The sequence below is a fragment of the Anopheles ziemanni genome, chromosome 3, assembly GCF_943734765.1.
Source record: "Anopheles ziemanni chromosome 3, idAnoZiCoDA_A2_x.2, whole genome shotgun sequence".
Taxonomy (NCBI): Eukaryota; Metazoa; Arthropoda; class Insecta; order Diptera; family Culicidae; genus Anopheles; species Anopheles ziemanni.
The window spans coordinates 14,272,373-14,298,018 of NC_080706.1; the positions used below are offsets into that span (position 1 = coordinate 14,272,373).

The 25,646-nt window shown below is 45.1% G+C and overlaps 1 protein-coding gene across 1 annotated transcript; it reads left to right on the forward strand.

Annotated features, from left to right (window-relative positions):
- The first annotated feature begins 617 nt into the window (after positions 1-617).
- On the forward strand, positions 618-24,479 carry LOC131284161 (cardioacceleratory peptide receptor-like). Its single transcript, XM_058313015.1, has 8 exons — positions 618-767; positions 995-1,090; positions 21,041-21,176; positions 21,793-21,990; positions 22,151-22,246; positions 22,326-22,532; positions 23,862-24,159; positions 24,242-24,479. Exons 1-8 carry the CDS (start codon positions 618-620, stop codon positions 24,477-24,479), a joined length of 1,419 nt encoding a protein of 472 aa, XP_058168998.1.
- Positions 24,480-25,646: the final 1,167 nt, after the last annotated feature.

A 25,646-nucleotide genomic window follows, 5' to 3' on the forward strand; every position in this document is an offset into this window, starting at 1 on the left:
CATCACAACGTCGGGGTTGAGACAAGTTCACGGTGGCAATTTGTGGACACACACACACGCGCTCGGCCACTGATTGCATCTATGTGGTGGATGTGGGAAAAATAGTAATTTTCCTCCCATCGATCTGGTACGCTCGTGGCGTGATCCATTTTCCGGTAGTTCTTTTTTCCAACGCCAAACAGGACACCGACGCGTGTGTGTAAAACGTGCTGTGCAGTGTAGTGAAAGTGCAGTGGCAGAAAATTGCATCGCGGCAGAAAGGACATCGCGATGCAACGATGGCCCCGCCAGCTCGTGCGGCGGCGAACGATGCAAAATGTGCGAACGACGAGACAAAAAGTGCGATTGCCAGCGCAGGCGATGAAGATGATGACGATCCGTTGATTCCGAAGCGTTGAGCGAAACTGCGCGAGCGTTAAATTAAACTGAAGTGTGACCGTCCCAAAGGGGATGATAGTAAAGAGTAAAGAATCAAAGTGGGCAAAGTGAAAAAGGAATAACACATAGGGAGAAAGAGAGAAAAAAGAAGGATAAAAACAAGTGGAAACTAAAAGAACTACAAACCCTACCCAATCTCGATCCGTGGTGCGGATTGCAAATCAAAGCGTGCCATCGCCATGGAGGACAGGCAGGATCCGGAAGGGGACGTTAAGGAAGCGTTGACATCCAGTCACGGGCAGCCCGACTTCCACAGTTCCAGCGACGAGGACATTGGTCTGAAGTGGTTGGCACTCAACGGAAGCGAGCTGGGCGCGGAGTATCAGCAAGTAAGTACGCTGGACAGCACGAATTCGGACGTCGTCGTCCCGCAGTTTGCTGGAAATATCGTGGAAAACTCCAGCAACTCGTTCGAAAACGTTTGAAAACGGAGAACAATTCGATCCGCGTGTGATTGATTGAGTTTCATACGCTCGGTGCGGGTCGAACTGTTTCCGTTTAAACCAGAATAAATATGATTTTAATTCCCATTTCAACCATTTCCGTACCTTCGTAGCACTTGGGCGCCCTCGAGCAAACGGAATTGCTGGCCAACATGTCGAACGGGACGTCCGCTTCGATCGAAGAAATCAACACCTATTACTTCTACGAGGTGAGTGTCCGACGTTCCTTGTTTGTTCCTGCTCCCAAAAGTTCTAGAACTTCGACTGCATTGCAAGGTATGATTAAATTAAAGTCAAATTTTCCTTCGATGCCTTGCGCGGGGAGAAGCAATATGCTTCAGGGGAGACAACCGTTGCCAACAACATATTTCGATCGAAAACAAGTGGAAGCGCAGTGTCGTAAAAATCTCGCGAAAGTTATCGCGAAAACACAGCACGTCCAATACCTGGGTTGGTTTGCATGTGCTTTTGTGTGTGACAGTAATTGGTAGCAGGAAAAGCACCAACCGTGGGGACGTAGGAACGCTTTAGAACCCCTTTACATTACACTTGGCGAAAAACCTGTTGGCCGTTAAACGGGCGGCTGAAATTTATCGCACCAACCGTCTAGACCGGTTGATGTGATTTTTATTGAGCTTTTCCACGCCCCAGCCGTTTCTTTGGGGCCCGACCGAGGGAAAGCGTTTTTGATCAGCATCCGGGCGTGCTTTCACGCGAGCTGCGCCCTCGTTAGTTGCAGCGAAATATTGTCGATTGAAGTCAAGCTCTCAAGAGTATCGGGTAGTGCGTTGCGGGAAAACACTCGGCGGGTTGTAGATTGTGTCGAATGTCAAGAAAAGTTGCCAGAACAGTATGGAGCACCACGTTCGGGTCTTGACAAAGAAACACCTGAGTACCTGCGCTTTATGCTTTATAGCGATCGTTTACTGCGAAGCGTCTAATGAGGGTTGGTAACTGCAATTTTCTAAGTGGTAGCGAAAAAGGGCGATGCAATTAAAGTGAGCTCGCGAAAGATTAATTGCACAAAAGCAATCTTAACAATGTGTGAGCTTCCCTGCGGTAAGAAAACCACAAACAATTAATGTCTAATTCCATTGCCAAAGAACAAGTGGAATTAATATATTTTGAAACTAAATTACAGCTTTGATGACTTGAATTAAGCAACTTGGGAAAGTAGCTGAAGTGAAGAATATTATTTGCAATCAAATGTATTTGTACAGAAATAGTTAAAGTACGGTTTTCTATCTTAAAGAGTGTTTTATGTTATTTCGTTGATGCTTACCGAATTTTTACCTCTACTTCTTACTTCCCTCAGTTTTCTAAAAAGGAATCTCTATTAAAAATGTAATAACTTAATACGCAATGGATTAACAATCCTATTTAGTTAATTTAGAATGTGCAAAATCTAATTTGTTCTTTTAAATTGTTTGCAGCACTTTCGTATCTCGCTAGAACTGCACATAAGTAATATTCAATATCTCTTTACAAATGATTTCTCTTCAAAACATACCCTGGAAAAGACTCTCTCGTCGTTCACATTAAAAAATAAGTTTTAACTGTCCTAAAATTTGAAAACTCGTTCAGAAAATAGCAATAATAAGGTTTATTTCCATGTTCAATACCCTTTCATCACTAATTTAGGAACTTGCCTCATATAAAATGTAACAGTAAACAAATGATGAGACAACACGAACGAAATTATGGAAAAACAATGTTGTTTGCGTTGACAGGTACAATATTACTTGAAAATACAAATTATAGCTGTTCAGAGATCTCAAAACAGAAGTTAGTTTTTAGGTGGATAATTCAAGACATCAACATAAATAGGTTAACAGTAAACATGTAAAAGTAAAAAAGAGTTTTATATTTCCTGGATGAAATCTAACCGTGTATATTGAAATAAAACTCATGTCATCTCAGTAAATAGTAATGTTTCATTAGCTTGCTTTCTCCATTAAGAAGAAACGTTTGGAAGTTTCGGTTTCCATTCCGGCAGCTGTTTTACATTTTCTTTATTTCTGATGATGTTCCCAACGCGTGGGATGGAAAGTGTAATAGAATTCTTCCGTTCTGTTCAGCTCATTACGGTCTTTTCTGTTCATCATTAATGGCTGGATGTTTTCGAGTAACGCAAGAATGGATAACGAGTAGCAGTTAATTTTCCTCGCACAATCCTACCAATGGTTTGACGACGACGATGACGAAGGGATGCATGCAACCATGGCCGTGTTCGAAAACTCTTCAGCGGTGTTAAATTGGCAGCTTGAGAGAAACTTTTACCCCTGTGCAACGTTCTTCCGAGTCCGAGGGCGGAAGCGGAAATGACACGAACATGAGAAAAGGACGTTTTTTCTCGTCGCCATTCCATTGACATTCGTCGCAGGATATTGAATATTTGAGAGGAGCATGTTGGAAAACTTTTCCCTCCTCATCGTTGCAGCTTTCCTCAAACTCAACAAACTCTTCCATATCTTTTTGAAAACAAAAATGCAAAAAGGAGAATAAACCTTGGAAATCAATTCGCCAACATAAAGAAACTGTCGAAAGGCCAAAAGAAAGCGCCAACTGGAGCGCGAAATGAAAATAAAAAGTCGTCAAAACGGGTAGGGTTTGTTGAGGGGCAAGTGCGAGTACCGCTTCCTTTCGTTCCCTTTCTTTGCCTTCGTCCTGGTTTAATGCGAGACACCGTCTGTCGAATTAAAGCGTGGCCGGATCCGGCTTACGAAAGAGTTAGGTGCGTCTGGCGTCGCCTCCGGAAGGGAAGTTAGCACAGCAGTTATCTTATCCGTTTCGATGAGGTCGTGTTTCCTTCTGTCTTTTTTGTTTGTTTTGCTTCTAACATCACAACTGAAAAGGAGCCTAAAATTGAGCTCACGAGTAGCATTGCTAAGAGGTTCTGTTAAAAGAAAAACACCAAGTAAGGAACCGAAAAACCGACGAAGGACAGACAGACTCGTTGGTGAATGAAAACGTTGGCACGTTGGCAGTGTTGAGCAACATTTTTATTCCACATCCGGTTTTTTTCACTTCGCAGTAATCGAATATGGATGAACGGGAAAGGAAATTCGCACGCCGAATACCGGAAGGAAGTTGTGGTGGCCCCAATGATGACGGTTCGTGTCGTGGAAAAATTGGGGTTGGCGAAGTTTTCTTCTTCAAACTTCAACCACCCTTGGCGGTGTGAGAATTGTCCTTCCGGTTCGTGTCCGTGCGTGTGCTTGAACTTATTTCGTTGAGACTTTTGGCTGAGAGCGCTTGCTTCTCCTTTTGTGTGTGTGCTTTGAACCATTCCAAAGAACCATACTGTAAAGGGTGACACGGCCAGTAACGGCGACTAATTTATGAACATCGATTCGATCGCGAAATGGAGAACGCCATCGAATGCAGCCAGCAACGCTGCTAATTTTTCCCCTTTTCATGTCGTTCGGTGTGAAATTGTTTCCTAATTTGTAGCCAACCGTGCGTTCCGTTTGGTGGAAAAGAAAGAAAGCTGCTGTTACTGTGTCTTTTGAGTGGCTTTCGAAAGCGCTTCAAGGATAAAAAATCCATAGTGTTTCACTGGAGCGTTTTCTTAGATTGTAGAAAAGAAAACTAGAACAAAAATTTTCGCCGTCGCCAAAAGCCAAAGATTGTTTCGGTTCGCCGATCGTCAAAAGGGTGCAAATAGTCGATCGCGCCAAAGTGCTAAGAATGGTAATTTGAAATCGTCCGAGCGAAGCGATATGATGCCCGTATCGCAAAGCAAAAGAAAGGAAAAGTCAACGGTCTCATGATGGTCGATTTCGGGGGTTCGGAATCCAGCTCCTCGATATCGTGCAATCGTGCGACACCAGAAACAACCAAGTACTTGAAAAAGCTATCAACTGCTGGCGAACGATGTCACTTTCAGGAGAAGAAAGAACAGGATTCGTAATGCAATCTAATACGGTTGAGGAAACGAATATTTTTGCGTTCTGTCACGGCCTGATGATTTGGGGTCACTTCCTGCTTTACTTGCCTCAATCCGATGAAATCGATCGGACGTGGATGTGAAGTACAATTACCGAAAGCACACGAATCTTCGATTGATGGAGGGGGCGATCGATCACAAATCAATATTTATTCGCCGTGGAATCTATTATTTGATTTTGAACTGCCTTAGTTCTCTAGATTTGTCAAATTTTCCAAAAGAATAAAAATGATCTGTATGAATGAAGAATGACATTGAAGCGATGGGTATGATCGGTGGCCATTTCCACATTAATTGGATTCAAAACAGTCCAACTCCACAATGGAGCTCCATAGTTAGTCTCGCAATAAATCACATGAAATTGATTTACAAACTGAAGCAACCTTGCTAGTCGAATGGTGCAATAGAATGGGAGAAAGTGAATTCATTTTCGTTCCCGACTTAAAGAGGCAGACACACACACCGTGGTCGTGTTGCACCGGCGATAAAGATATAAATTATTTTCTGGGCAAAGTTCCAAACGTTCTCAGCTGGAAACTGTTGGGCGGACTCGAACGTGGTGGTCCAATGACCCAGAGAAAAAGGCACTACGAGACTGTCTATGGCCGGGGCGGTGTTCTGTCCCGTCATTTAAATGTGCATTTGGAGGAGCGGGAGTACATTATTCGTCTGAAACCGTGCAACCCACGCACGCATTGGCTTGGAAGGACACGATAGTGGATGATCGATGTCGATAAAATGGTAGCGATTCCTTTAAGACCGCTTTCTCTTTAAGAAGATACGTCCAACGTATCGTGTTGGTTTTGTGCTGAGTTCGGCGAAAAACAGAACTCTATTTAAAGTGCTGTACTATTGCGCAAAACTTTTGCAATATTGCTACTCCGTTTGTTTTTCCTTCGCTCGCTCTTTTCAATCACGATCACGTATCGCGGTTTGCACATCTTGATTTATGTCCATTTCTTGACCATAAGCAATCGGTTCAAAGCGTCGCAATGTCGTCTGGAAAGTACGCCGGGGAAAAAAAACTCTTCCTCGGCAAACGGGAAATCGAAACGAACCCTCAAGAAGCCATGTGAACCCACACGTTCCGTGCCGAACATGGTTTGAACGTTAAGAGCTTAAAACTATCGCCCGGCGAACGCACGGAATGGTCACTTCCACATGGCGTTTTACGTGGTATAAATCATGAAAATCTTCTAAAAGAAACAAGTTTGAAGGAAGGAAAAAAGAGTAGAAAACACTTCCGATGATACGCGACACACTAGCTGTAAATCATCCACCAACACGTGCACTTAACGGATCTCTGGCAATGTCTGGCCCGAGGGTGTGCGTAAGAAATACTAATTCACGCGTTGCATTCCTCGTAATGCCGGTAGGAGCGACAAGTGTCCAGTCTTGCTGTCTGTCTGCCTTTTTCCTTATCGGTTTGCTTATCTGATGCAGTTGGTATGCCTTCCTACCCCGTTGATTATGTTTGAATCATTGTCTCCAACGGCCGAGACATTTCGGTGAAGCAACAGTTGGATTGCGGTTGCATTCAATCGGGCGACGTCCAACGTCCATTCGGACATAAATGTCGGACAGTGGGAGGAGCAGAGTTTATGTTAATGCTTATGTTAATGCCGCTAATGCTAGCCTATGTAAATTTACATTTCATGCAACCATCGCAGCACTTCTTTTCTCACCGAGCGCAACAGAGAAATGAAAAACCCAGAAAACCTCACTTTGGCCAGTCGCACAACTTAGTATTCCGTCCGTGTTTAATTGACATTAAGAATCGTCGTCGCTTGAAGCGGGTTGCTGGAACCAAATGGTAATTGAATTTGAACACACCAAACGCAACGGAGTCCCGCCAACCCCGAGAGGCCAACGGTTTTAAACGTCGCATAATTAGTATTCGATTCGATTCGATGCAAATTCGGAACGGCACTGGGAGATGTTGCATGTTGTGTCTCGGGGAACTCTACTAAAAACCGGCATCGTCTGCCATTGCACCGGGATGCGGCACGGATCGAACCGAAACGATTCCCAGTAATTGCAGTCTGTAGATAATTGAATTCATTTGCTCGATCGTTGCTTTTCGATTAATCGGCTGTCCGTCGGTGGTTGGTATTTACCCATTTTGCAATGTTTACCAACGGGTTGGGAGAAGAAGACTTCTGGAACCCGAACCAGGTGACCGGAGTTGGGCGTCACGTTCCGTTCTGCAAGCCTTTTACCAAATGGGTTCGTTCCTACGGAGAATAACCATTTGGCGCGATTTCGATAATATTCCAAAAAGTCAGGGACGCTCGTGTTTGTGTCGCTTAATGTGTTGCCAACACGCCAGTCAATGTTGCTGATGGTTGCCATCCTTGTATTTCGTTTTCAGCTGTTCTTGCTTTACTTAATGCTCCTGTCAGGATCATTTTGCGCAGATAAATGGGTACCCGATGCAGGCACTGTTTGTTTGATGGTGGGAAAATTGTGATTTTGTTTTGCTTTTTCCTCCAGGTAATTTCCGTCAGTTGATGGCTTCATTTTGTCCGGCGCAAACCTGCGTGGGGAAAGAAAAATGTGTCACGAAATGACGCGGGACGCGGTGTAAAGTGTTGAACGGAATCGATTGTACCGAACGGTGGCAAAAAAGGACCTAAGGTACCCCATCATTAGCCCGGGCGGGAGTGGAAAGGTCGAAAATTTAATTTTTCTGTCCACATCGCGTTTCGCTTGCAGACGATGATGACGTCCTTGACAGATGTGCCAACGGCCAACCGTCTGTAGTGACTTCATGTCTTCTGGCGCACGTTTTATGGTTCGATCAAAAGCGGGGGATCCATTTCGGAGGATCGATTCGAACGGAACATTTGAGCAAAGGTTGACGAATGGTACGGCATCTGGTCCTGTCTGGACGTTTGCATACTTAAAACTTTGCATGCCACAGATGTTTTAGGTTTTATGGTCCTTCAGATACGTACGTCCTGCAACTTCTGTCTGATTGAAATCCCATTTCTATTGCATAACTACAGGCGCGCCGGCGGTTGTCAAACGGGAATATAATAAATCGGAATGCTCCCTGACGCGCCGATTAACCGAAACATGACACCGATTCGGTGAAACAAATCATTAACAACTTAATATCCCGATAAGACAGTTCAATAACTCCTTTATGGTTGGACAATATTTTACCACCCGCCCCCGGCTCCATCCCGGGCAGCGGAAGATTGATTTCGCCGCTCGATTGTCATATTTTATGGTACGGGAACAATTTATTAGTTTTCCCTACCCCCACGGTCGATGTGGTATCGCTTTCTCTCCGCCGTGGGAGAACCTCCGGGATCACTAAAAATCGCACTCGGAATTGAAATGTGGCGTGCCGCGGTATCATAAATTGGAACCGAAATCTAAATCACAGATCGTGACGCCCAATGTTGTGTTTATTGTGCCACCGAAAATGATGGTAGCTTGTGCCGATGTCCCCAGCGGGGGCTTGCGAAAACATTGCGAAGCATTTGGAAAATTGCTTGGTCGTAAACTTTTATGATGGACTGGCCTACAAAGAGAGATTAATTTTATTTTGTTATTCATTAGCAATCATCAGCGTGCATAATGGCCCTGGAAAAGGTGATTAGATTAGTTTGAATAATTAAATGGATGACCCGAAAGGTTTGCGTGTTAGTATTGTTGAAGTGGTCTAATGGTAGAAAGCAAGTATAGGCCTTAGAAGACCGAATGAATCTAATAATAACACTTGACCGGAATGCATCGAGCAAAAGGGTACAACCGTGTTTTACTCTGTAATTTTCTCCTCTTGCTATCTAATGGAATAACCATCAAGCTCGTCCAGCGTCATCGACGCCTAGATCTAACCCGCTCTTCGGCGATGTGCCCATTTCTTTAACCTAATCGTTCGCTCTATCGCAGAAGAAGATAGCTTAGTCTTAGACGATTGCTGTGTGCATCCCTCGATCGCCGATAAATAATGCTCATAAAACTGCCAGCTTAGAAACGAACCGGCCAACGAACAGAGCCGTGTTGGATCCCGGAGTCGTTCGTGTGTGCGCTTTTTCGCTGTATCGAGAAACAACCGTAGCCCTTTGCAATTAAATCAACCGCCTAACGATGGCCGGGTCTTCAGGCGGCCGGAATTTTTATTCGCAAACGATTCGGCGTCGAACCAGTCGATGGCCAACGCGGATCGATTTCGCGCACTAGTGTTTAAGTATTATTTAGTGGTCGTAAATCGATTTGTTTAGCCGTAAACTCACCACCCTGGGGGCGCAAACAGAAACCCGAGGGAAAATGCCGGCCAGTTTTTGGCCCGGTTGGCACCGCACAGTTTGGTTCGCGCGAAAGCAATGGTAGCGCACGAAAACGAACGCAAATGAAGTGGTTGGTTTTATTCGAAACTCGGTAGGGTCAGTTGGAGGAGATGGTCAGAGGCACGCCAGAGGACTTCGGCAACCCACTTGCCCAACACTTATCTGAAAGGAAACGGTTCGGACACAAAACCGTCTATGAGCGCTCACCGCTCGTCGATTGCGTCAGAGATTGACGATTTATCATCTCGGAGCCGGCGTTAATTAACGCAGAAAACCATAATCATTTCCGTCGATCTTTAACCCGAGCCGTCGACGGTGCGGTGTAAAATGCCCGAACCGGATGGCTTCGAGGCCCACCGAGAGTTGCATTTCGAAGGCTTTACGAGGACTTCTCCGAATGGCCAGCAGAACTTGCTTCCGTTGGCAGCCGTCATAAATATACGATGACAGATGGCGGCAGGCGGCAAGATTAAAGCTAGTAACGTCATAATTATCCACGAGGATTACTGGTTTAGGGCATAAAGCAATTTGGGAGCTTTGAAAGGGGATACTAAGAGTAACTAACCCTTAGTAAGATAGGATCATCTCGTTGAACTTTCTTGATAACTTTCGAACTCCAATTTCTTAGCCTTTTTACAATCGCTTATCGTTCTGAGTAGCTCCTCTGTGCGTTAACGTTTTGCGACAAGCTTTACTTTTGCTGAAACAGATAAAGAACTCCCCTCCCTGCCAGAAGAAGTGGCAAACACATTTGTGTACAACTATCACAGTAACTTCATCGGCGCCGGCTAAAGATCCATCCGTCAGCGCTGGTTCAAAGACCTCGGGAGACAGAATACCGACGCCGTCGCATAATCTAAGCATCCACAACCGCAACCGTTTAACAGAGCATCACCGACTCCCTGAATGTGGTCGATAGAAAATGATAATTATGATCATCATCGTTGCTTATTCTGAGAAGCCGAGAGCCTGAGGAGGGGTTGGTGGAATGTCCAGCGGGGATCTGACCTACTATACACCATCAGTGATCTCACGGAGCGTGGCCATATGTTTGGTGGCCAATGTCTCAACCCATTATTCCGTAAGCACACACTTTTGCTGAGCTTCGCCAAAAACACATACACACACACACGCACCCGCACAACAAGAGCGTACAGTACAGTAACGACCAGTGGAACCAGGAATTATGGACATCGCCAACATCGTCCCGCCGACTCAGCTCCTTTTCCCACCGGTGAATGGCGATAATCGGTCGCGTCGTAACTCGGCACTGGCAATGTGGGCGAGCATGACCTTCGGTGTGGGAAAGTCCGCAAGACCGGGCGGCAAACCGGGGGGGTTGTATGGGATAAAGTTTTGCTTTTCAACTAAAGACGCCAACTGTTACGCGGCTGAAGAGACCGCTGAGGGCCGGTTCACACAGGGAGCTCAACAACTAATTACCGATTTGTTCGACGATGAATGGGTTTCCCTTTCCGGGGAACGGTTATGTCTGCTCTGCAACCCGACATCAATTGAGTTGCCACTCGAAACCCAACCCCGTAATGGAGCAACTTTTCCGAATGTCCAACACTTAGTCTTCGTTGCGTTGCATTTCGTTATGGTTTAATTTGAACGCAACAGCGTGTGTAAAATGTGATTGGAAATGTAAAACATATACCTTCTGGTTGTAGTGGAAGGACTTTCCCGTGGAGAGTTCGTGGAAACTACATGGTCGCGTGCGCGAAAAACCCTTTCCTACCTTCCACAACCACCGAAAGGAATCTCGAGTTCATCTCGCCGGTCGTGGACATTACTTTGTTGCATCCAACAGCACGAGGCAAAAGCCCGAAAGCCCCACGGCGACACGTGCCGTCCATCCTAGGAGCGTGGCCTGTTATCTGCTAAAGTATTCATTTTGCGCTTCAACAAGCACGAAATTAAACGCTGCTCCAACCGCGTTTCCAGGGTCCACCGTCCCTAACACCGTCGGAACGAATTCCAAATCCGATCCGATATGAGCAATGTGTGAGCTTTCTCTTACGGCCATTAGTTTTATCCTTTTAAAGTGCGTCCTGGCTGCGCACGTCCAAGGCTCGCTTCCTACTTCCGATAATTCGTTTAGATAGTGCTTTATTTAGGATGCCATTAAATTAAATGACCTTTTCCGCTTTTATATGTTTCTATCCTTCCTGCCCATCGTTTTCCACGGCGCACTCGCATGCACTACGCTTTTTTTTTAAAAAAAGCTGTTCACTTTCTTGGACAGCTCTTTGTCCACTCGGTTGTACGTTGCCGTACTGATTTTCCACGACGTCTTACTAACATCGAGAAGGAACAATAAAATAGCTAGAGTTTTCTAGTCTTTGCCTCTACTTTGAGTAGAATAGATATTGTTTAAAACGTCTTGCGAGCAGTTTCCTTTCTATCTCCTTCGGTCGAGTACTTTTTCCACGAACCACGAAACTAGATGTTGAACATACATATTTGTATCACTCTCTATCGCACTTACTCGTCGAACTTTTTTTCCATTCCATTTCTATTTTTTTTCATCGAAGAAATTGGATTGCGTTGAAGCGTGCAACAGGTTTTTTCGCCTTTCCTCCCACTTTCCCCAACCCGCCTGTCACTTGCGGATGGTGGTTGTTTCATTATTTATGATAGTTTTTCCCGCCCCATCGTCACCGATGCAATGCAACCGTCGCCAGCAACGTACTTGACATTGGAACGTGCGCGAATTCCACGTGTGTACATGGGTTGTGTCTGTGTGTGCCGGTGGGCCATGCCCGCACGAGACCCGCACGGGGTGCAAGCTGATCGCCACATAATCGCTACATTAAGAGCAACACCCCGTGGATTACAAGTAAATCAAGCTGATTATCGCATAATAACTCAATAAACCCGGCAGCCCCGAGGGCCATGTTTGGGCCACAGCAGCGCGTTTTCCAAATCGAACACACTCCTCGCCATGCCGGACGCGTGCAGTTGCAGTACTGTTGCAATCTCCCCCCCCGAAGGGGAAACCCCAGGGGTTTCGACGGAGAGATCTATGGCCGTTGGTTGGTAAGTTGAAATGACTCAATTATAAGAAAAGCCCAAAGCTCGATTGAATCATCTTTGAACCAAAGTAGGGAGATAACAACATTATAAGATTTATAAATAAAAAAACTAAATAACATTTTAAAAAACACTTAGATAAAAACTTATACAAGAGTAAATATTTGAGTGAGACATAGGAAACTTATCAATGCGTGCTTAGAGCGAAGAACCGTTGATATCGATTTGCTAATGGAAATAACGCTACCATTGCCATTGACCATTGGCCACGTATGGCAAATGGTTCGTAACAAGCCATACTGAAAAGCGTGAGCTCCTCGTGCAGCGTAAGTCAGGCGACGGCAGCACGGAAAAGGCAACGCCAAACCTGTCCTTATCTGATATCTAGTCAATCAATTTGTCATAACGTTGCTGCACACGACGACACTGCACACAACTGGCCACCCTTCTGCCCTGCCGAAGGGGCTCGAGCACGGCTGGTGTGGCAAAAGTCGTGTGCATCATCGATCGGTGTCGTCGTGAAGAAGCGATGGAAAATGCAGACCGGACAACGGGGGGAAGGTATCATGTAGACATCTTTCCCTTTTTGTGTTTTATCGACATGTATGTGCTGAGGAATGAATTCCTTCACCAAGGCCATTTCCACTCCTCTGCGAGGGCTATGGAAAAGCACTCGACGGGCGATGATTGTGCGGTTCGGTTTATTTTCTCACTTCCCACGGAGTCTCGCTTTTCCATCCACAAGGAACATTGCAACAGAAGAAGAGCGGGTTTAAGATATTTCCTCGGAAGCTACTGATAGCCTTCTCCGCGATGCTTCAGACATTGTGCTCGGCTGCAAAGAAAGCCGTGAAGAGGAAAAGTACGGGAAACAGTCGCTTCAGCTAGAAGGATATTGAAGTGGTATAAGAGCATCTACCATTCTTTTATTCGTAGAAAGTTAGGGACGGTATTGGTTCTTAGTATATTTTATTTCATTTTGGGTTGATAGGAGTTTTAAAGATTGTTAAAAACTAAATTTATGTAAGAACATCTTTTGAAGTATATTACAAACAAACAACTCTAGTGTTTGTTATGTTTGTTTTGGAAAGTCCTCCACCGTGACATCGTTGTTCGCTCGAGCGGAAAGTAGTTGGTAATAAAATTTAACGTTTATTATTCAAATACTCTACCATTCCGTTTTCTACGGAAATAGGATAAAAAAGTACCAAAGATGTAAAAAACACGTGGAAACTCCCGAGACAAGATGTAGTTTCTTTCGTTTTCCACAAACAGGAAAAGAGGCCAATGCCTGAACTAATCCAATCAAACGAATAAAGGCTTGACGATCGGGAGGAAGTTTTGTATCGCAACGTCGTTTTCGATGCGTTTGTTTCACGAGCGTGTTGGTTCCGACGCACTTTTAGCCCATCCGAAAGGACCAAGTTCCAATTCGTTTGACCTACATTTCGCTTTTATTTTGTCTAACAGTTTTTATGGGCCAGCGGGTTTTTCTTTTTGTTTTGCTCGTTTTGGTTTTCGTTTGCCATCTTTTTCGTCATCTTCGTGCGTCAGCATCCGTCTATTTGAATTTCGAGAGACGACATTAAATTTATTATTGTATTTACGCAGTTTAGGCTGATGCAAGTCGAACTTCCTTCCGAGGCAGGCTTTTATTTTGCTTTCCCTATCCCTATCTGCCCATCAACCACTCCCTGTTTTTGGGTGTTTGGAAGTGGAGGAGTTGTTGTCATGTGTTGCTGTTTTCTTCCCCTACGTCGTACATCGGTTTCCTTCCCGACTTAGCGGCGTTCCATTTTCCGGGAGTTGACTTCCGGGAAGAGTCTTTTGAGGGTGAGTTTTTGCGAGACGTCATAGGGCTAGGTCTTCCCGCCCCAGCCTAGTTTGTCATCTGGTGCCCATTTCCGGGTGTAGATGCTCTTTTTTTTGCCCTGTCACTTCCCTGTAGGACCTTCATTGCCCAACTTCATGTACGCCTTCTGCACCGGGCAGGAATAGGCAGGACCCGTTCCCGCTCCGGATCCTGATGAATCGTATCAGTACCGGTGACAAATGGGTCGCAGTTAAGGACATCCCGAGTTCCGTACCCCTGTTGATACTCCAGTTTTTTTTTCTTTCACACACACACACAAAATTACTCCGCTTACTGGGAAAGCTCGCTAATGAAGAAGGAAAAAACCAACCCAAAAACGAGACGCATCGGGTGATTGCTGGTGGCGCCGGATGTTATTACCGGATGCGGTTCGCAGGGTGGTGGCGTGGAGGTCTCCCCAAGCTCAATATCGAACCCTATTGGACGCAACAAACCGTAACGTACCCACTCTAGGGCGGACAAGACCCTTCGGCGTTTCGACGAGGAGCTTAAGTTGACGTGAAAAATTAGAGGAAAACGGACGGACACGACCCCCGTTTTCGGAGCACGAGTTGGCAATGAAGTTGAAATAGGCCATTTTGGGGGTGAGTGTAACCGACTCATTTTGACTTTCTTTGAAGGGTAAAAGTACAGTGCTGGTCGTGTGGAAGTGAGCAATCCATTTTCGTTTATATTGATGGAATGGATTTACTTGGGTTCGAAAATTAAAAATGCGTGGTTCCGACTTGAATGATTGGATTATCGTTTCCGTCCTTCGGTCGTTTCTGGTTGCGGGAAATGTAAATATTTCTTTTTCGTCAAAACTTTCGGGTATTATGAAGTAGATTTCCAAAAGGTTGTTTTTTTCAATACCTTTCCTGAATATCCTTTGCTTGTTTTCAATAAATAACAACAGCTTACGGGGTTCTCGGAAAGCTTAAGCTTGTTATTTCCGAATGCCTCTTTTGAACGGCAAACTCGAGGAAAGTCAATAAGAACGGTTCGCCACCAGACCCACCTTTCGGTCCGCACTGTTGGATTGGAATTTCGGGATATTGCCTTACCAGTCAGTCAGGCTGGTATCCAGGTCAGGTCAGGAAAATGATCTTCCACAGAATTCTCTTCCCTTTTTCCCCCAAGGCTCCTCTCGTTGGATTCTCCTTTGTCGAGCCATATACAACGGAAGGGCTATAGTTCATCAAAAGGTTCTTGCCTTCCCGGAGGTGAGGGTGGCAGAATCTTCCAATTTTACTCTCATTACATGCCCAGGATCCAGCATTGGAGTGAACTTTTGGCTTAGGCGTCTACACGAACAGGCACTGCCTTGCTTGGACTGCAAAACGACAGCGAAGCAACAAGCAAACTTCCGGTCTCTGGCTTTTGGGCACTCCCGGGTTCTTCCGAAATTGAGAGTATTCCTGGCCCGCTGCGGAATCTCATCTGGGTCAGCGAGGACAGCGGATGGAGGGATCAAATATTTGTCTTGGCGGTGGTTCGGGAGGAGGGCAGAACGTGAGCTCAATGTTCCTCCAGAGCATCATCATCATGGAGTCTGGAATAGAACGTGGATGCGAGATTGCTTTCACTTACCCTCGCAAAACGGCATCCGAATTTCGGGAAATGCCTATGTTAATGCATGGCGAAAATGACCGGAAGTTGGTAGTTGATGGAATTATCGCTTCCGATTGGAATCGGTTTGATTTATGACCCTGCGATGAAACTGGGTTGAGCGCATAAAAAGTGGAACAAGTGTAAGGAATTGACTTCGTTGGCGCAGCCAAACTCCATTCATTTATTTGCTTATTTATTTTTATCCTTATTGACATATCCATACTGAGGGAATGGAGCGCGAACGAAACAGCCCGTTTTTAGGATGCTATTTTGAGTGCCTGTAATCTTCCGGAAAGCAAAAACATGTTGTCGCTTGATTTTGCTGAACGGAATAAAAGTTGATTGTATACGAGGAGAAAATACAATTACGATTCCCTTTCTTCTCGTTTGACAACGAATATAAGGTTATGTCGCGGGGCCGCTCGTAAATTACCGCAGGCGGAAGGGTAGGCTATCCTGTCCGGAAGTGGTGATTGGATCTAATCGATAACCGATGTACCGGAGAGATTGATGGTAATGGATGGCGTGATTGGTGGTGAAGTGTGTGCTTTTAAAAGGTAAATAAATAAACTCCATCCTCCATCATGTTGCGACTCATGTTGCCAGCTTGTCACCGCATCAATTTGTCCACGGGGGCCAGTACCGCCCGGACATCACCCAACATTGTGGTCTATTAGGGCGTCTAATTGCATCCCTTCTACAGCACGCAGGTGTGTAGCACGCGCACGCGAGCTATGGTTAATATTTTATGGTCAGCAAATCAACCCAGGCAAGGTCCTTCAGACGTCAAATGTCAAAACACTGGATGCGTGCACACGACCACGTAGCGACAAAAATTCGTTTAAAGCGAACTCACCCCAAAACAAGTGCGCGTTGCCCACGGTGACGCCTAACGAGGCCCAACATTCATCGCCGTGGATTACGCAAACCAGTAGTTGTGGTGTAGGGTCCAGTCCCTCTTCGCAGCTCCGCCTGCTTCCCTACAAGTGCACGGAGTGACAGATAAACAACGCTCCGCAGTCGTGTAAATCGTGTCAAACCGACATTTGTAAATTCTGTCGAATCTCCTAATTGGTAGATTGGTTGGTTTTGGGTTGGCTCGAAACGATTGGGACGTTGGAGGTCGCACGTGCCACACAGCCTTGCCCCGCGTTTTCTCTCGCCTCCACAACCGACAGAATGGAAGCTAGTGGTTCGTTTTAAACGCATTATTTCCCCCAGTTATTTGGAGAAGTGGGGAAAGATGCACCGGTATGTTTTCTGATCAATTCTACAATTTTAAAATATATAAACTAGTGAAATAAGTTTATAACTATGTCTTATACATCGCACGGCTCTAAATCTGCAAATAAAGCCAACAATCATTTAAGATCTCTCTGGCAAACAGACCTTCATCGAGTAATTTGTTATTTAACGAATCCTTGCCTTCTGGTCGAGAAAAAAAGTAAACATCTTCCTCCGTAGGATGGTTCATGTGAGCCAGCAAAACACCCAAGCTTTCTATGCTAATTAAATTTATTAGTATCTAAACCACATATACTTCAGGATGTACATATGCTCCATTTACGGATGTACATCTTTCAAATGATTACCTTTAGATAATTTATAGTGAATCATACGGTGCAATGGTATTGGGAACAAATTTAATTAATTTGTCCACTTTAGTTTCAGAAACCATACATACTAAGTATATAAATGTATCATAGCTCTATAATACTACCCATGGTTTAGGCCTTTTTACCTCACAATTTCCTGCCTCAAGTTAGAAGTCAACTTTTGCTATTTTTCATGTAGTTTTGATATTTGCTCCTAAAGCGAAAAACATCAATTTCTTGTAATATATTCTAGAAAAATACTCTAATTAAGTAATCACGGATCAATTTTCTATCCTCTCTTCTACTGTCAAAAATTGATTAAATGGCATTAAAACTCTCAGGTTACGATTAAAACAAAGCGCCATTTTAAATTGTGGGGTTTGGCCCAGATTAGGGGGTAAATAATAAAATAAAATAAAAATATATAACAGGGGGGGCAAATATAAAAGGGTAATACATGTTAAAAAGTCGAATTTATGTTGTTAGCTTTAAGGGTGCATCTTGCCCCATTTCACCTTACTATGCACGTGCTTTATGGCCAGAGCTCGGACCGACAGTTGCAACCGTGGCGGATCGGATCAGCTCTCCGCACAACGCCCCAAACGACGAAAATAAACATGTGCCACAAAACGCTTGGAGTTGGTGGCTGATTCGCTTCGGTTCATGTTTGTCTAACTCGCGTTTGCACCTCAGCGTGTTCGCAACCTTTTCACCGTCCGCCCAGGGTAAATTGTATAATTGTTGCCAATTAATTGATAAACTCTGGGCTCATTAGTGCCCGTTTTGGATGGATTGGAAGGAACCGAGTGCCCGGTTGGGTGGAGCGCGACTCAGCAAGTGGATCAAAAGTGGTCCACCAGTGGTTTGCATCCTTTGGCGGACCGCAGCGGGTGGAATTTCGATTGATCATCATTAATTTGATGCACTTTTGGCCAGCGGCGGCGTCGGCGACGGTGGTCTCACGCACGCCAAGGAAAAGCGATATACTTATCGGTCGGCTAGAAATGGGGAGGTCCAAATGCTGGGGCGAGTGCTCAACCCCGGGCAACCAGCCGGCAACGAGCAGGTATGTTGATTCGATTAATTATTTATGAGAATGCGAAGTCGCCATTTACGGAACTGGGCAGCGACGGTGTCGGCACAGTTGCAGTACAGTTACAGCCACCCATTTGCCCAACTCTGGTCACTCCCGGGTTGGGTCTTCTGCATCATCTCTCGCCGCAAGGCACGCACAAACCGTTTGCCATAACGACCCAGCAGGAGCCGGTAGTCGACGTTCCTTTCCACCCCTCGCGGGGCAACTGGTCCGTGAGCTGGTGATGCTTGGGTGTTGATAAATTCGCGCACTCCGAATGCTGCTTCACCTTCGCCTCACCGGCTTTGATTTGTAATGTATATTTATGCTCGCATAAACCAGTCGACCATAAAGTGTCGAGTGCGGTGACTAATGAAAAGTTGAGCTGTCTTTCGTGTTTGAAATCACTCCGGCCGAGGTGTGAGCCGTTCCGTTTTGGCAGCACGCAACACGCAAAGGTGAGAAAAGTGGACAACATATCGTAAAAACATTGAATTATTAATACAGTTGTGCGGGTAGAGATGTTCACACAATATAAAAGCAAAGTTATTTCAGTATTATCCAATTTGTTTATCCTTACCTTATCGTTTGCTCTTTAAAACAAGGTAATACGAATGGATTATCAACAAGAATAATTAATTATATTATCGATAGAACAAAACATTAGAACATTAGTTTCTCCAATCAACTAAAATTCTATAATATTCATGATTTTATTTTTTTAAGCTGTTGGTAAAAGATTTTCAAACATAATAAATAGAATTAAACCGTAGCAGTCTTCCAAGGAAAGCTAAACATAAAAACATTAAAAGAAAAACATTCAAAACTACCCAAAAAACGTTTCTCTAAAACTGAATTATTGTGTCTGCAAACAGATGCCAACTTCTTTGTTCAATTAATATTCTTTAAACACTATTTAAATATACTTTCTAAAACTGTTTTGCCAGCTTCGTGCGCTGAGATCAATCAAATCAGTATGGCTCATTAAAGCTCACCAGGTTTGATTGTAAATGACTCTTCAATTTTCTGTGCGCGGCAAAGCGATGCTTCACGGAACGATTGTGCCGTCGTGGTGCTAAATGAGATTGACCTTTCGCATTCGCCATTTTAAAAGGCATCACACCGGCCTACCGATGGTTAGCTAAATTTTAGTCCGAGATCTCTAATGAGAAGCGCCTCCCTCTCTCTCGGGGATTATTATAATGATGATTACTTCACCCTTTCCCGAGGGTCCGGGCTAGGAATATCATGCGTATATGTGTATCATGGTATGTATGTGGTATTTGAGTGCATTGGTGGTTTTGTGAGGCAATAATCAACCACGTGTCGGGTGTTTAATGAGGCGTATAATTTCGTTCCATCGAGTTGAGCAGCGTTTATTGCATACACCAAACGATGGTTTCGCGGTTCCCGAACCCGAACAGGAGCCGTATAATCAATCGATTAGAATGCAATTCCCTTCGATTAGTGGAGATTGCAGGCGCTCGCAAACAATTAACGGCGATTGCGAAGGATAGAACAGGATGTGCAGGTTGTGAAGTGCTTCGGAGTGAAATTTAATTACTGCAAAGCTTTTATCGCCAACCCGAACGACACGCCCGGAGAGGGTGTTTGAGCATTAATTGAATCGATTTGATGTACTTCAGCAAATCGATCAACTGTCCATAAATTGCTGCACTCCATTATTGATCTACCTGATGATTGCAGAGGCGTTTTTAAAGACGATTTCAGAATTAAAACGCTCAATAGAAATCCAAAGAGATACCCTTTCCAGTTGCTCTATAAAAAGTACTTTTTTTATATTGTAACCGGTTTTTCTCGCCTCCGTGATTTTCCGAAACAGTTTTCAATCGACCTTCAACAGACTTCGTCGACCATTTCAAGGGTTTTCGTTTTTGTCCCACAAATCTTTCTATTATTTACTCCACTTCAGACAAACTGCCCTTAAGTGCATGCCACCGTCGGATGGATGGAAGACGACCGTTTGTCAGTATGGCCGATACTTGCCACCTTTCAGTCTGCGCTCGTTTCGACCCCTTCCCTTCTCCCCTCTCATCCTACACTTTCGCTACGTGGGTCACATTTGATGTGCTCCGCCGGAATGACGGCGGATTCCAACATTTACACTTAAACACCCAAAAAGTAAAATAGAATCATGGTACGAAAGGAAAAAAAAAAACTCATGTTTCAAGCACGTCAAAATCGTCGAACAGATCGTGCCCCCCCCGCACGTTCTACCGTGGGAAACCTACGAGTTTGGAGAAAGTCTCGATTATCGACTGTCACGAGGGAGTCGGCGACGACGAAATGGGGGCCATTTGGAAGGTTGCTGCCAGCGCCAGAAGTCGTAGTCGTCCGGTATTTTCTCGGCCACCAGCAGCTCCCAGTAGGATCATTAGGTTTCGTTTTCTACCAAGAAAATCGCACCGTCGAAAGCAAGTCCCTCACACACACACACACACACACACACACACACACACATGTGTTTGGAAGGCCAAGACAGTTTTACCGACGTGATCACGTTTGTTCGCATGTTCGACAGGAGCATGCTTTTCATGGTTTTGATGGATGATGTTCGACTGAGTGTGGAATACCTGATGACGAGGGCATTGTACTACCGGTTTGCGTTGGAGAACCACAGAAGAGAATAAACCACAGCGAATATCATTCCTTTATAACCACAAAAATTCCGTCCGTTCTTATCGTTCCGTGTGTTTTTCCTCATTTGTTTTCTTTTCAGACTGAACAATTTGCAGTATTATGGATATTATTTGTAGTGATCGTGCTCGGCAATACGGCCGTACTGGTGACACTGTTTCTCAACAAGAACCGCAAGTCCCGGATGAACTTTTTCATCAAACAGCTTGCCATCGCAGGTAAGTTCGAGGAATGCACTGGGGAATTTGTTAAACCGATGGAAACATGTTAGATCTGAAAAGTTGTTAGAGTCATTGCCAGTGAATTTTGTTTCGAAACCAATTAAATTAATTTCTATAAGGCACCAACAGGTATTTGACCGAGCGTATCAAAATTGTTGGCTTTAATTCTTGAAGCCTCGAAGTCATCAATTATTTTCGTTAGCCGAAAGCAAGATAATGTAAAATGTAATTATAATCATGATTACCAGGCTTTAACAAAGGTAAACGTAGATAAATTTAATCTTCAAAACTAAGTTGTGCCTGTTATCATTTGGTTGTAAACGATTTCTCGAGGACATTTTTGATTACGTATTTCGAAATCAGCGCTGTACTTTGACGTGAGATTCCTTTGAACTTTGTCTCGTATAATGTTAGTGGCAACCCACATCTAAGGAAATATTATTAGCTTAACGCCAGTGGTCCGCTTGTGGGCAGTGTACCTGGAATGCACCGCAAAAGTGGTTTAAATTACCGGATGCTTTCGGAACCAAACCGCAAATAGGGTGGGAAGTTGGGAGGGTGAAAATTGCGACCAAAAACGCCCACTGAATGCCCGCACTTTTGACCGTTTCAGATCTCAGCGTCGGGCTGCTGAGCGTGCTGACGGACATCGTGCAGAAGATAACGATCTCGTGGCTGGCCGGAAACGTCGCCTGCAAACTGATCCGCTTCATCCAGGTGTGGGTGACGTACGCCTCCACCTATGTCCTGGTGGCGCTCAGCATCGACCGCTACGACGCCATCACCCATCCGATGAACTTCTCCGGCTGCTGTAAGTGTCCCGCGAATCGCACCAAATTTAACCGCCCGTTTTGATTAGAGCATCATTTTACCACATTCTTGTCTCGTTCTCTGCTCCCGCGGGGCCGTCAAACCCACGTGCGCGACTGGGCGCCTCCATCGACGGTGCTTTTTGTTCCATTGCTGAACAGGGAAAAGGGCCCGACGGTTGGTGGCGGCCGCGTGGGGCTTCAGCGCTGCTTTCGCGTCTCCGATGCTCTATCTCTACGAGGAACGCGTCATCCAGGGTGAGTGATGAACTAATGCCACCGTGTCCTGGACATGTGTCCCTACTTTTAATTTGTTTTCGCCAACCCCCGCAAACAGACCAACTGCAGTGCTGGATCGAGCTCGGCAGTGCGTTCCGGTGGCAGGTTTACATGTGTCTGGTCGCCGCCTCGCTGTTCGTCATTCCGGCGTTCATCATTTCCGCGTGCTACGTCATCATCATCCGCACCATCTGGAGCAAGGGCTCGATGCTGGGACCGGCGGCCGTCGGCGGCACGGGAGGGGCTGGCGTCAACGGGGGAAAGCGTAAGTACCGGGGCTCGTAGCTGTAGGTGGCATTTTCCTACATCAGAGTAGGGTTAGCGATTAAATTGCAAAAGCGGTCCCGCAAGCCCACGTAAGAACATTGAAAATTGAAATCGACGCTACCCACCATCATATCGGTCGTGTTTCTTTGTTGCTATAAACCTTCATTCAATTTGAGATGCCCCATTGCTATTTTTGTCATAATTTTTACATAAAAATGAATAAAAATTCAGGGATCTCAAGCAGTTCTGTCGCATTTTAAAAATTGTTCAATCTTGGATCGTTTCGCTCGTTGACGTTAATCAAAATCATGTGCTTAATCAAAGGTGGTTAATGCAAAGTAAACAAAATTTCTGATTCATGGAATCTGGGATCTCCGTATTGCCGGCATTTGTTTCCACGCTACAGATCTCTTTTACACTTTCATTCATCAATTTTTCTTCCGAAGAATATTGATCTGATTACGAATAATGTTTTCTTCGAAACGAATCAGATTTGCATGCGTACGTCATTGCCGGGTGACGAAAGTTTTCATTTTCATTTTCATTCATTTTCCCAACTGAAGGGAAGCGTCGGTAGTCTAGGCAATTTTGGAATTAGCATCGACAGACGAGCAGACATGACAAAATAAAAAATAATCTCAGACCTATGCGATTTGATGTTAATTTAATCACATTGATTCGCGAGAACCATGTTTTGGGGAAGAATGAAAAACGACCACGAAATGGCACAAAGTTGCTTATGAAAAGATTATACATTTGATCTTCCACGAACGAAAGGACAGCTTGTTAAATAGATACGACTTATCTAACAAAAAGGTGGTCGTAAAGAAAAAAATTACGTTCATAAAAATACTTGGGGTTATTTTCAAACAGAAGTCCATGTCAAATTGATTAAATTATCAAAAAGATCATTAACCATTATTTGCCATGTGAGCCAGCAATAGAACAAATTTCTTAGAAGGAGGGTTCACTGAGGTTTTTTTCCGTTTTGAATCGCGTGACAATCTTTTTATCTGAATATTAAAAAAGTTGGATATGAAAATTGATCACTTTTCTTTATCCTTCGTTAATAAGATAATTAAATTTTGGCTTTTGATAAAAACAGCAACGAACTTTGAAGTAAAAAAAAAATACAATATAAGTAACAAATCCAAGCTTGTCCCCTCTTTTAAGAGGAGATCAAATGCTGTCTAAAAAGCTTTTGACCTGTCTTCTCATCAGAAGAAACCAATACCAATCGTTTGTTTTTTTATAAACCTCTCAAGTTCTTGCTAAATTTTAGGAAACATTTATTTACAATTTAATCTATATTGTTTTTTTTTTACAGATCGACCGTTGAGAAACGGAGGCTGCGCGGAGCTGGCCAGTAGGAGGGCCAGCTCGCGTGGTATCATTCCCCGTGCCAAGGTGAAGACGGTCAAGATGACGATCGTGATCGTGATCGTGTTCGTGGTGTGCTGGTCACCGTACATCATCTTCGATCTGCTGCAGGTTTTCCAGCAGATTCCGAAGACGCAAACGAACCTGGCGATCGCCACCTTCATCCAGAGTCTGGCCCCGCTCAACTCGGCCGCCAACCCGCTCATCTACTGTCTCTTTTCCACGCACTTTGTGCGCACGCTGAAGTAAGTAACGGCGAGATGCAAGGTCCTTTCCAACCCGCAGGAGCACTCAGTTTAATGCATTGTTTTACCTTCGTCTTTGCAGAAGACTTCCACCATTCCGCTGGCTTCTGTCGTCGCCGCTCTGCTGCCCGAGCGAGGAGGACCGCTCGGAGCGGGCCCGTTGCGGGACGGCCTCGAACGGGACGCGCAATCTGCGCAACCAACACAGCAGCAGCTCGATGCGTACGCTCACCACGTCGCTCACCATCTCCACCCGGCGCTCGACGGCGACGGTTTCGACGCGCGGCACGCCGGGTGGTGCCGGCCGACTGCTGGTGTAGCGAGGGGCGGTGGGTGGTGGGCTGGCGAGCGCCCCACCGCCCGGTGCCACCCAGGTCTATCTCGACACCGAGGGCAAGATATTCCTCGTGCACAAGACCGCCCTCCGAAGTCGGCTTGCGTGAATATAACCAACAAGGGACAAAAGGAAAAATCAAGGAGACGCGCGGGAAAACCAAACCTCCCCAAGGACTTCCATCCCAGCGGTGGGCTAGGATGTTTCCAGCAACGAAAGTTTATCTAGTCAAGAACGGCGCCTGCTTGTACAACGCAAAACGCAACGAACCACCCTGGTTTCTTTTTAGCACCGCAAATGGGAAACGGATTTTCGGCGAAAAATTTCCCGCATCGGATCGCGAACCTTTCGCCACTCATTATCGGTGCCGGAGACGGCGCGTGGGAAGCCCATAGTAAAAGCCAAAGAAAGTCTGAGCGCTAAGAGGATGGAAGGATTTCGTCCTTCGGCGCACCCCCCTAATGGAGGAGTAATGCGGGTTGGCAGCATAATTTGTAATTTGTTCACCCATGCTTATGCAGTCGGGTCGGGTCGTTCATGTTTCCATGCAGCCCCATCAGCAGCAGAAGCAACAACAGTGTTAACCCACGCTCCACCGTAGATCAACAGCTTTGGCGAGTGTTTAGAATCCGCAAACCGTGAGCATAACTCGAACCCTGTAGGCGGCACTAGTTGTTTTATGTAGCTTTGGAGCATCGTTCGTAGAACGTCACAGTCGTTAGCAAATCCCATTCTTTTAAGGCCAGGTCACTGATCGGCCCAGTTTTGGTAAACTTTTATCGAAAAGGAACGGGATCGTTCAGAAACCCAACGCGCACAAAGCAAGAGATTATGCCTGTTAATGGTCTACCACTGCCTTAAGCTCGTTTGTTACCCTCTTCGATATTTATGGTTTTTCCAAACGGCACTCAGTCAATATTAATTATAAAAAAGGTACGGAAATCCTTTGCTTTAGTCACCCCGCTTAAATAATTCAATCCACATCCATTCCGTTCAGTTTGCTCAACCCCACCATCTTGCAAATAAAACCGAACCTTACGTTCAAAAGGCCATGATCCTGCAAATAAAACCAAAAAACCAAACACAAACATGCTTTTTTCGAGGGGTTATGCGAGGATTGCTAATTAGTTGTGCGTGCACAAAGGAAACAAAT

Bases quoted from the DNA above. Each gene is read 5' to 3' on its own strand.
- LOC131284161 (XM_058313015.1), top strand. From the start codon at position 618: ATGGAGGACAGGCAGGATCCGGAAGGGGACGTTAAGGAAGCGTTGACA. The intron at 21,991-22,150 runs GTAAGTGTCCCG...ATTGCTGAACAG, and splicing joins GATGAACTTCTCCGGCTGCT to GGAAAAGGGCCCGACGGTTG. The intron at 22,247-22,325 runs GTGAGTGATGAA...CCCCGCAAACAG, and splicing joins CGAGGAACGCGTCATCCAGG to ACCAACTGCAGTGCTGGATC.